At 55.6% G+C, this 11,593-nt stretch overlaps 1 protein-coding gene across 2 annotated transcripts; it reads left to right on the top strand.

Annotated features, from left to right (window-relative positions):
• The first annotated feature begins 287 nt into the window (after nt 1-287).
• On the top strand, nt 288-11,392 carry LOC119113787 (ras-related C3 botulinum toxin substrate 2). 2 transcript variants are annotated; one of them, XM_037238025.1, is made up of 6 exons: nt 288-475; nt 1,836-1,907; nt 6,349-6,529; nt 7,043-7,177; nt 9,055-9,254; nt 10,811-10,856. In XM_037238025.1, the coding sequence occupies exons 1-5, from the start codon at nt 441-443 to the stop codon at nt 9,208-9,210; spliced, it is 579 nt and encodes a 192-aa protein (XP_037093920.1). In that variant the 5' UTR covers nt 288-440; the 3' UTR covers nt 9,211-9,254; nt 10,811-10,856. The 2 variants fall into 2 exon arrangements, with proteins under 2 accessions (XP_037093920.1, XP_037093919.1); XM_037238024.1 differs by lacking the exon at nt 9,055-9,254 and having other exon boundaries at nt 10,811-11,392.
• The last annotated feature ends 201 nt before the right edge of the window (nt 11,393-11,593 follow it).

The raw sequence follows: 11,593 nt of genomic DNA on the forward strand, positions 1-11,593 counted from the left end.
ATGTACAAATACAACGCATCTGCGGCGAATTTCCATTTTTCTGAGATCCCAGGACAGTAAAAATGACGTAATTAGAATATACTTAATCATCTTGCCGTATATTCGAGTGTTACCCTACACAACCAGGTTGTTTTATGTAAACATATTTTTATTTAACAGATTTTAAACACTGATATCAATTTAGATTACAGACACTTAAAGCTATTTGTGGCGTCATACCTGCAAACCTCAAAACAGTATGATGGCGAGGGTAATCATGTTATATCATCAGCATTTGCTTCAGTGCATTGGCGGCACGCCGGTCAGTTGTGCCCTGATTGGTGGGGGGTGGCGCCTGGCGCAGTGCAGGGTACGCCCGTAAGGGAGTGTCACATTGTTGATTGTTGTTTTGTTGCTGAGTTGGTCCATTGCGGTTCAGATAGGCAACACACCGGGCTGCGATGCAGGCCATCAAATGCGTCGTCGTGGGCGATGGGTAAGATATATACATCTGTAAAGGTCTAGTGACTGCTTTAACCGCACCAATACTAATGTTTGCCGTGCTTATTGTGTATGACCGTTTGAACTATGAATTCTGAGGCTAGCATGGCAGATATCCACCAATTTTCTAGTTGGTAATGTACACTGCTTGCACTCACCATGTCTGGTGGCTGTTCACAAATCATGTTCATCCATCATGGTCTGAATGAGTTTGTGCTTTCCTCTTTCAGTGAATGTACCATCAGGCCTGCTAAATTCCATTGACTGTCATTTTCTGTGAACAGTGATCATATAAAAATTCTGTGTGGTCTTTACACCATAAAAGCAAAGTCAAAACTGAAATATTTCTTCAGCTGGGGGCAGCAGTGTAGCGAAGCCGGCTTTTGGGGCCATGGCCCAGTTTGCAAAATATTCATCCACTGCCACCTTTTTCCAGTGACACCTGCTGAACTTTTTGCTGGCATCTGCCAAACTCAGCAAAGCCAAATGATGCTAACTTTTAAGATTATTTTGCATGGTAAATGTTTTTGAAGCATTTTTGCCAGAAATTACCTGTGCAACATCATGTTTGCTTGAAACATGGGCTCGTGATGTGTTGACATGACCATAGAAAATCACTTCAATTGTAAAGACCAAGCTCCTACAGCAACAAAGCTTGGCCTGTGGGCTGAAAGCATGCCAGATTGAGTTGGCCAACTGCCCGGCAAAAATCCGGGCCACTGACTGACAAAACTCAGGGATGATTGAAAAGTGTCACCATTGAACTCAGGAGTACACTGCCATGGCTGATAAGCCCCTTAATCTCATAACTGGGACAGAGATATCTCAATGCGCTCAAATAAAGCAACAGTGAACCTCATACTGACAACCTCATGCCATGACATCCAAAATAATTTGCGCTGCATGGGAGTGTCGGCGAGCTAGAATGTATCCGGGCATGAACAGGGAACATCTAGACATCAGCAAAGAATGGCTTAAGCTGCTGGCTCCTAGACATTATGAGTCATTAGTCACATAAAGTTCAATATCCCAGGAGATACCGCTTAAGTGAAACAGCAGGCGATCATTGGGATGTGAGAATATGCAACGTTTGAAGACAGCGCCGATGTTCAGGAGGGGACTGTTCGATGCCTTTGTTTAACCAGGACTTCTTGGCACAGTGAAGGTGGTTTCATTTTCAGCATTTGAATTCCTCATGAGAACAGGCGGGGCGGGGGGGGGGGGGGTACCCGGCCCTGCCATAAGGCGCGTGTCATGCTGAGCCCTGTTGACGCTGCGCGATGTTTTTGTGTCCTGACTGCCGGGTGGGAGTATTGCGTCAGTGTGCACCTGACCACGTCCCGTATCCTTTTCAGCGCGGTGGGAAAAACGTGCCTTCTTATCAGCTACACCACCAATGCCTTCCCAGGGGAATACATACCGACTGTGTGAGTACTCTCCACGTCACGGGTGGCTGTGCTCGGCGCGCTATTCTCTTTTCTAAAGGATGTTCTACATTTGAAGCATGAGAAATGCTGACATAAATCACGTATGGCTATTGGTATGCTTTCAAAGACAACAACATTTCACTGTTTAGCCGGCATGTTCTTTAATACGTCATCGTTTGACTGCGTTATGGTACGTTTGGATCACGTCAAAGGAACTGGCTGTGTGAAATTGCCATCGTAGCGGATAGACCGACTCACTTGCAGTACTTAAACTTATCGAGAGGTGTCGCGCTAATTGGTGTGGTATTTCCGGAACCCAAATGTTTTATGTGAGCGTTTTGGCCCTGTTGTGGTATTCTTGCACATTAATCCACGATTTTATGTAGTTAACTGAGGCTTAAATGTTTAAACCCTCAAAGGTTTTTATATCTTACGTCTATGGTACTTTTGACAGGGAACATTTATGTCTCCATGATTGGCTTTGTAGAAAATAAACCTTTGTTTCGATGTGTACAGGATTGAAGTCAAAAGTGCTACATGTTTCGTGAAACATTCTCATCATATGTCCCACCTAATGTTTGCGATATGACCTTAAGCAGTACCTTTTTGCATGTTGAAGGTTGATTATTTCATGTAGTAAAGCTGTTATATGATTTATGAAGTCCAGTGGTCGAAATCAAATGTTTGATTTGGCGTAAATCTTTCACCTTTTACAAGTTCCGGGGACACTGCAGTGAAATAATTACCAAGATTTGAACCGAGCTCAAGAGTGTCCTTTTCATGCCGTCTGCAGTGTGGTGCCCATCACCTTCGAAATGTATTTAATACTGCATTCGGCTTGATTTTGTTAGCATTACTTTGGAACAAGCGGTACCAAAAACGGGAAATTCGCAGCGCCTGTCAACGAATGCTGAAGACGCCTATGTCCGAGAATCGGAGCTCGGGTCATTCAAGGTCACGTCAAAGGGACCACAGCCTGAGGCTGGTTTGCTTCAGGTGGCAGGTCCGAACGATTTAAGCATTTTTACGAACCGGTTAGACGCCTCACCGATTGTGACGTCAGCCGGGTGATAACAGAAGCTGGGGCTATCGATTATCACCACGATAATCGACAGCCCTATCACCATTAACATTCCAAAGTCCAACGTAATTGAGCAAGACACTTCGGGAATGCGTAAACATGGGCCGGATGCTCTGTGCAGTCAGTCTATGGGACGAGTTAAGTGGGCAGGGATTTTTCGATGTAGCGTTGCGCACTAGTTCACAAATCACACCGCTTGGCAGTATCATAATTGGCCGGCTTTGGGTCTTCCGGGCCCGGTAATTTCAGTCGACGAAACTGGATGCTTTACAATGATCCACGGTTTCGTTGACCGTGACCGAAGTATTGCTCAACACGCAGCTGTTTATAGGGGATGTCGGTCACAACCAACTTAGCCAGGCGCCTGTTTGGTCTGGATTGTGCAGTCTCTCTTGAGTTAGGCCAAGGCCTGTTGAAGTGGGGGTCGATTTCTACAAGACGGCATTGAGTGGTTCCGGATCAATGACCGGCGCACTTATCGATCGGATAGCGTTGGGATCGCGCAAAAATGCCGCGTAAAAGGGCGATGCACTTGTCTGCACCGTACGTATAGTGTCATGTTTGGATTTACTCTGGCTGTCGAAATCTGCTGACAGTCCCAAAAACCGTCCCAGGACAAAGGTGTTGATGGTTTTCGATCGAGCCCGCGTAATTAGCTGCACTCACCAAGCTGCACTTGCGACTACGAATGTGCGTTCTATCAACCTTTAAAATGAGCTGGTCTTGTGTCTGTGCAAGGCCTGGTCGTCGATGTCTGGGCTCGGTTTCTACCATCTACCCATGTTTTGCAGTTTGTCTCGCAGCATTCCCTCCTTTCATTTCTCTGCACTGCGAAAGGAATCTCCGTACCGCGTCCCCACGCCGGCAAGCCCGGCTGGCCGCACTTCCGCTGCGGGAAGCTCAGACCGCAAGTTACAGAGACAACAGCGACACAAAAGCGGCCCGGCGGGTGTCTGCCGGGCGCGCTGCGGCGGTACGGCCACGCCGCGCTCGCCGGAAGTCGTCGCCGGGTGCGGCAGATAGCGCCGGCCGCGAGTCGCTGCTCTCCCTGGGTCCCGCTGTAGTGTGGGTCTCGACCGCCCGGCGGCGAGGGGCGGTCGGCGGCGGGAGGGGGAGCTGGAAGTTCGCCGCGCTCCATAGAGATCGGTGCGTCCCCTGATGAGGACACGGCTCGGATGTGGTTACAGAGCGCGGGCATGGGCATCCCTCCCAGACAAGGACGTGGTTGGTCGCAGAGGTCGGGCACGGGCATCGCTCCCAGACACGGACGTGATCGCAGAGCTCGAGCACGGGCATCGCTCCCAGACACGGACGTCGCTTGCATCCAGCAATCCAGCCTTGCCCGTGCCACGAACGCACGTGCCAAAGTAACTCCTTTCCGCGTTTCGTCGAGGCGCCCCCCCCCCCCTTTCACGTGTGATGTTGAGCAGGGCCGGCCGGCCGCCTGACGCTGCTCGGCCGGGCCGACGGCGGCGGCGGCCCGCGCGAGCGGTGCCTGGCCTGCAGCCGGGCCGCGCCTCCATCCGCGCCCGGCCGTCTGTCAAACATGGCCCGCGAGCGGCTGACTCAGGCCGCGTGCGCCGGCCGACCCGGCCCGGCCGTCGCGTGAACGGCCTCGTGACCGGGGCGAGCTGTGACTCACGGCGTCGGCGCCCGGGCCGCCGATGTCGGGGATGGGAGGATGGACTGCTGATGGCTGGAGCCCGGGAAGGGAGGAGTGACGCGTGTGTGTGAGCGGGACGAGACTGGTGGCACGGCGTGTGTCTGCGACGGGAAGGTTGACGACGCTATCTCAAACAGTCATTCACATGGTCTCGATGGAGTGTTGAGCCGTCGGTTGTAGTTATTTTGATAGTATATTCGTTAGGGTGGCCATTGTAGCATTTATTGCAAGATGATAACGACAAATTTGCTCATGTTTTCACTGCTGTCCGGTCGAGGCCTGACTGAGACCGCCTTTCACCGCATTGCCCTGCTCGAAGCTGAAAGCTAAGGGGTGCGCAGGCGCGTACAGCAGACGGTCGCTGAACACTACGTACCGCGGAGGCATCCCCGGGCTGCCACCGGTGCGGCCCGTATCGGCGCGGTTTCGCGCCGCCGTAATTGTGTCTTACGACTGAGCCTTTCGAAGTCCGCAGTCCTGACGGGCTCGCTCAGCCCTGTTTTATCAATTGAGAACTCCCATCCGCCTGACGCCCGTCCCATGTTGCTGCATTCGCGGAGGCTCGCCGTGCCGCGAGGAAGTGGGAACCGAGGCTGTGATCAGGAGCCTGAACCACGTTGGTTTTGCTGACAGTGAGACGGCACATCAGTCCGCGCAGGCAGCTGCCCTTGGTATAAGACGGGAAGGCCTTGAGCTCAAACTGAAAAGTATGAAACCATCTGTGGCCGCCTGAATGTCATCATTTCTGAAATGGCCACACGAGGTCATACTGGCCCGCATCCGTATTGGCCACACGTGAATTACTCATATATTTCGTTTAGATAGCGCCCAAAAACGTCTCAGATGCAACAGATACGGCGAAATGCTAGTGGCTGGATGTGGTCTGGTTGAATGCGCACAGCGTCTGCCGCGAGGGAGCATTTTTGGTCACCCCAGATCACCGCCGTCCTTTAATGCGAAACATCCAGAAATAAAATCCCATCAGACGCTGAAATTGATGTCCACCGCCGGTTTCCGGGTCATGTACTTGTCTCACTAGCAGGATGATGCGGAAAACAGAGTGTGTCCGACGCGGAATGGCCCCAGCGGCCGATGTGCTGGTAAAATCCCCAACCATCAACACATCGCTCAAGGCCACCTCTGCAGCACGCAGCATTCCAAATGCCGTTCGTTGCGTGAATCTGCCGCAAAAACCCTTGGCAGTGCGTTGCTCAAGGCGTGCGTATAAATCTTCGTACATCCGCTGCAAGTTGAGCGAATTTTAGATGACCTCCCGGCCTGCTGGCTGCTGCGTGCTCGCCTAGTTGTTATCCGCCGCCCGCTGCTGCGGTCGGCCCGCCGGCGGCCGAGGCGGCAGACGCCGCATGCGGCGCGTTTTTTTCGCGGCTCGTATCCGGTGGCTGCCGATTGCGCAGATGTCGGAGCGTGCAAAGCCAGACGCTGAAACTTGGGCTATTTCCATCGTCGGCAGCAATCCCCAACGAGGAGTAGCTTCGGCAGCAATCTGTGGGCTGTTGCCGAAGGTACCACTGGGCTAGGGTGGAACTTTGTTTTGATAAAGATATGCATAGCTTTCTTCAACTCCCTTAGCTGTTTCCGTATTTGGACAACCGCTGGGAGAGTCATTCTCGGTGCGCGCGTCGCTCGAAACTCGTCGCTCCGCGCGTGGTGTGACCGTGGCGCCGCCCTGCCGGCAGGTTCGACAACTACTCGGCGAACGTCATGGTGGACAGCAAGCCGATTAACCTGGGCCTGTGGGACACGGCCGGTCAGGAAGACTATGACCGGCTGCGACCGCTCAGCTACCCGCAGACGGACGTCTTCCTCATCTGCTTCTCGCTCGTCAGTCCCGCCTCGTTCGAGAACGTGCGGGCTAAGGTGCGAACGACTGACGGCTGGAGGGGCGCTGGAGGGGAGGGGGCGCCGGGGGGGGGGGGGGGGGGGGGTGGCGTGTAGCCGTGGGGAGGCGTTCGCAGGCCGACTCATGAACGGGTGGCGTGCTGCTACTCAGGGGCCGGCGCTTCACTCGGTGTTCTGTGCGCTCGCTGGAGCGTACTTTTGTCCAGAGGTCGCGGCGATGGCTTCGCGTGACTCTGATCTGCGTCATCGCCTTACGAGCATAACAACTTGGGCTAGACGCAGTCTAGCTCTGGTCAAACTGCCGACGCCGCGCGTCGGAGACCGGTCTGCGGACAGATGACAGTCTGAGACTCCATGCCTGCAAAGCAACCCAGCCCAGGGAGGCACGCATGACACCGCGCTGTCTGGCCTGTGATGTCCCCGAGCGTCCCCGCTCGCTGCTGCCCCACGGCCGCCGTGCTGCCCCGCGCCCCGCCGGCCCTCCCGCGGCCGGAGCGTTCGCGCGCCTGAGCGCTCGCGCGGTCCCGGCAGTGGTTTCCGGAGGTGCGCCACCACTGTCCCGCCACGCCCATCATCCTCGTGGGCACCAAGCTGGACCTGCGCGACGACAAGCAGACCATCGATAAGCTCAAGGATAAGAAGATGGCGCCCATCAGCTACCCGCAGGTACGCCTCCGGCGGCTGTGACGTCACTGCGGCCCGTCAGCGTGCCCAAGGTGGTGTGGACGCGGGGAGGTCTCGCTTCCGCCGCGCGAGTCGAGGCCTCCTTTTGACGTCACATGTGGTTCTGGCTTCCGTCTTATCGGCCGACGAGACACAGTTGTCCCAGAAATGAACCGGTGTTTTGATGTGCATTCCCTGAATAATTATTTTCATTCAATCAATCATGCATTTATTCAATCATTTCCCAAATCATGCGTTTAACTGTAGCCTTCGCGTCGCACTTTGCCGAAGTCCTTTTGACTCGCCGCGTGGCGCCGCTGGCGCTGCACGACCGCTCTGCTCGGGAATTGTTTGTCTCGTTCCGGATATCTGACGGCGACAGCGCTGGCGTTATGCTGCAGACCGAGCTGAGCTGTTGTGCGGGTGGGCGGCCGGCGGCGGCGTGTTTGTTTTCGGGCGCCCAGCCAGCGGTGCCGCCCCGGTCTGAAGAGAGGCGTCACGGCCTTGTCAGAGCCGGCCGTTCAGGCACCGACGCGGTGATCGCAACCACAGCGGTCCGTCGTCAAGGCCCCGCCTCCCCAGATGGGTGGATGGGATGGAGGGAGGGGTGGAGGCATTTGGTCGATCGTGATCGCTGCCGCAGCTCACAGTTCTTGGTGACAGAACAGTTCTTGGTGTGACTTAACCTTGTCACTGAAAACCCAGCTCAGTGCACCGGAGGCACGCGCAATTTCTTGCGTTTCGTAAAACAACATCGCATTTTTCGAAATCGTTTATGTTTATGTGTATCGCAAACATGGATTTATTTTGGGAAACACGCCATTCTCATTGGTTCGACAGACACCAAACATTATTTCTGACAACGCCAGTTATCTCGTCGAAGTACCGTTCATCCACGTGCTTTTGTACGGTGCCATTAATACTATATTATATGCACTTTCGTACGTCTTATTTGATAGGACCGCTTCGTCGCGCCGTGTCCGTGCTGAAGTTGGCGTTGGAAGGAATCTAAGTTTCTTGAAACACGGCACCGTCTATCCTTTTCATGTTCTCCAGTTATGAATGTAAAATGTGCAGATCGTCTTGTAAAACCGATAGCTCAAGCATGCTGAAATGCTGCTCGCGTGTCACTCGGCTTTTCTCGTTATTGCGTTTTCGTCGGGAAGATGTTTCAAGTCATACCAAACTGCGGTATGTGTCACTTGTAATCTCAATGGTAGAACACCGCGACTTGATTGTTTATTTCGTGTTGGGTCTACATTTGGCGACGTCGACGTCCTTGAGCTCTGTGCTCAGGGTGTGCGCACTTACTTTTCAACACTGGGGAAGAATGACTTAGAGCTGGATTTTGGACGATTTTGGAGTGGTGGAAACGAAAGATGGCTTGGGTGTCACTGTGGTCTTGAATGAATCAAATGGATTTTTCCCTCACTTTTAGCGTTTCCCGTAAAGGTGGTTTCCCTAAGACGGATAAAAACGGCATGTATGAACGAACTATTTTAAAACTCTTTTTTGTTCGTTTTCAGTGTGGCCAAGGTAGCATTAAGTCGATCGAAGCAGATCTCTCTCAGTTTATCTTGTCCAAGTCGCTAGTTCGATGTCGATGGACCGATACTATGGCTGGGTGTATACGTTAGTATGCACCATTCATTGGTCATTCATTTCATTCATTCAACAGTCTCTTTGGTGTTGAAACCGATGCCTTGCCTACTAGGGCCCCCCACTGATTCTTGTGCATCACAAATAAGCAGTGATTTGAACAGCGCGTTTGACGTTGAGCCCAGCACCTATGCTCATTGAGATCCTCCCGGTGATAATTGGGGGCTGGGCATGTGCCTCCGCCGCCTGCGTTCAAGCATTATGGGCCGGTGCGTCGGCAGGGCCTGCACATGGCGCGAGACGTGCGCGCTGTCAAGTACCTCGAGTGCTCGGCCCTCACTCAGAAGGGCCTGAAGAACGTCTTTGACGAGGCGATTCGGGCTGTCCTGTTCCCCGTGCCGCGCAAACCCGAACGGCACGCCTGCCGTCTGCTATAGATGGCGTGGCGGGCGTGGTAAAGGCGGCATAGGTGGCGCTACTGGTACTGGACGCATGCCTGGCGTTTTCTCGTGTTGGTCTTGATTAGTTGTGGTGACGAAGTGGAGCTCGATCGCATATCACGCATGGTTTCTTATGGCAAGATTGTGGTATTTTATCACTGACTGCTGTGTATTCCAGCTTGTTCGGTGTCAAACTGGAGTCCCAGAGTGTCGCACCCTTTTTATCGAGTGTCTTTTCGACTGCGCGTCAGGAAACTCGGATCTGAAACCATGGAGCCCTCGGTCTTCTGTGCACATTGATAGACCCAGACGGGATGCACGCGTGTGGCATGCCTCCCACTGCCTTGGTGTGGGCCCGCGTGGAGGCTTGTGTTTTGTGTGTCGTCCATTTGCTATCCAGATCCAGCTATCCAGATCCAGCTAGCCAGATCCAGATCCCTTCGCGACGGTCGGGCCTCGTGGCAACCGACCGTAACGTGCGCGGCGGTGGGGCCGAAGGTCGCCTACACCGCCGTCGCGCATGGCATGCTGTGAGTTTCTGGAGGAGGTTGTCTCCGTCGAGCCGTGCACTGCACCCTGGTGTCGTGTCGCTGTCAGGGGCCCAGGGGTCAGGGTCAGAGGCCCAGCGGCCAGGGTCAGGGGGCCCGAAACGGTTCGCGTCGGGACGGCGTGACATCGTCATGACATGACCTGTGGCTGGTTTGGTGTCGCCTCTGGTTATTAAGCCGTGTGTTGTGGCCGTGATCAGTTGTGAAGCCCCGCTGACGGGGCGCGGTCGCGCTCGTGTACCATGCACCCCGTGACACGTATCGTTTGCTGTTTCTGGTTTGGACTCTGGCAGTCTGCTCCCGTGTGTGTGTGCTGCCGTTGGATGTGGGCCAAACCAGCAGTTGTCGGAATTCAGTCGTATCTTCTGACATTCGCAAATGATATCTATGAGACAGGGGTGCGGTGGAGTGCTGGGCACGTGGTCACGCTCCCGGGGGTCCAGCGCCGAATAGCTGAGGACGGCGCCGCCGGCGTGTCGTTTACGCTGGCTCCTCGTGTGCGGTCTTCGCGTCCCGTCGCATGTCTCCGTCTCCGGGCGTCGCTCGTGCCGTCCGGTCCGTGTCGGCTGGACCGGGTGCAGAGTTCGCGTGGCCTCTTAAACTGGTCCCACGGCGGACTTGTCGTAGACGGGCATCGGGCGGTCGGAGTGACGGCGCTGCCGTTGTGGCCGCGGCAGCGGTCCGGCAGCTGTGTACGTGTCGCCAGTGGGATGCCGGTCTGACCTTTGTGATCTGACCCGGCCCCTGCGTGACCCATGCGACCCGGTCGCAGCGCCGTCTGAGTATTGTCTGACTTCGCCTGCGGGGTGTTCATGGCTGGTGTGTGACCTGAGCGTTACCTGACCTGTGTGACATGACCTGGACGTTACCTGACCTGCGTGACCTGACCTGGGTGTTGCTTGACCTGTGGGACCTGACCTGGGAGTTACCCGGCCCGTGTGATCTGACCCGACCATACCTGACCTGTGGGACCTGATATATTACTTGACCTGAGTGACCTTACCTGACCCGTGTGACCTGGCCTGACCCGTGTTTGACCCCATCTGCAGGGCCTGGCGATGGTGAAGGAGATCGGCGCCGTGAAGTACCTAGAGTGCTCGGCGCTCACGCAGAAAGGGCTGAAGACTGTGTTCGACGAGGCCATCCGTGCCGTGCTCTGCCCGCAGCCGGCGCCGCCCAAAATCACGCGCTGCACGCTGCTGTGAGCGGCGCCGTCTCTTCCCCCATAGCTAGAGCAACGAAGCCTCAGCGCCGCCGCCCGCTCCCGCGCATGGGGAGCAGCGAAGCCCCAGTGCTGCTGTCTGCTCTGGGCGCCGACGCCGGCCGACCGTACCGTTACACGGCTTGATCGCCGCCTGACCCGCCGGGGCGGGCTGCCACTGCCTCCGCGAGCGGCTTGGCTTCCAGACGAGCGCCGGATAGCCTGCAGCAGAGGCCCGGCCCGGGCGCCGCCCCCTGCCGTTGTGCGTGGGATGTGGATGGCGGTGGGTACCACCACCTCTCGTGCGCGGTGGAAGATGGCGGCGTGCGCCTGCTCGGTGCGGTGTGAGAGAGCGCCGCCTGGCTGCGGCTGGGCATTATCAGCACGTGTGTAGGCCGTGTGATACCGCATGTCGGCACCGGCTCGCGCGCTGGGGGGGGGGGGGGAGGCGCCGGCTGGGAGGCAGACGAGACGCGCTGCCTGCAGCCACGTGAAAGGGAGGGCATGCGGACGGGCTCTGCGTAGGCGGCAGGGAGGCGCTGCGGGAGGCCGCGAGGACTGGGTCCTCTCGGCGTTCCTGCGAGGATGTGAGGAGCAGCGCGAAAGGCGAGCGGTTGTGGTGAAGGCACCG

Source organism: Pollicipes pollicipes, unplaced genomic scaffold (assembly GCF_011947565.3).
Source record: "Pollicipes pollicipes isolate AB1234 unplaced genomic scaffold, Ppol_2.1 Scaffold_7262;HRSCAF=8765_pilon_pilon_pilon, whole genome shotgun sequence".
Classification (NCBI taxonomy): Eukaryota; Metazoa; Arthropoda; class Thecostraca; order Pollicipedomorpha; family Pollicipedidae; genus Pollicipes; species Pollicipes pollicipes.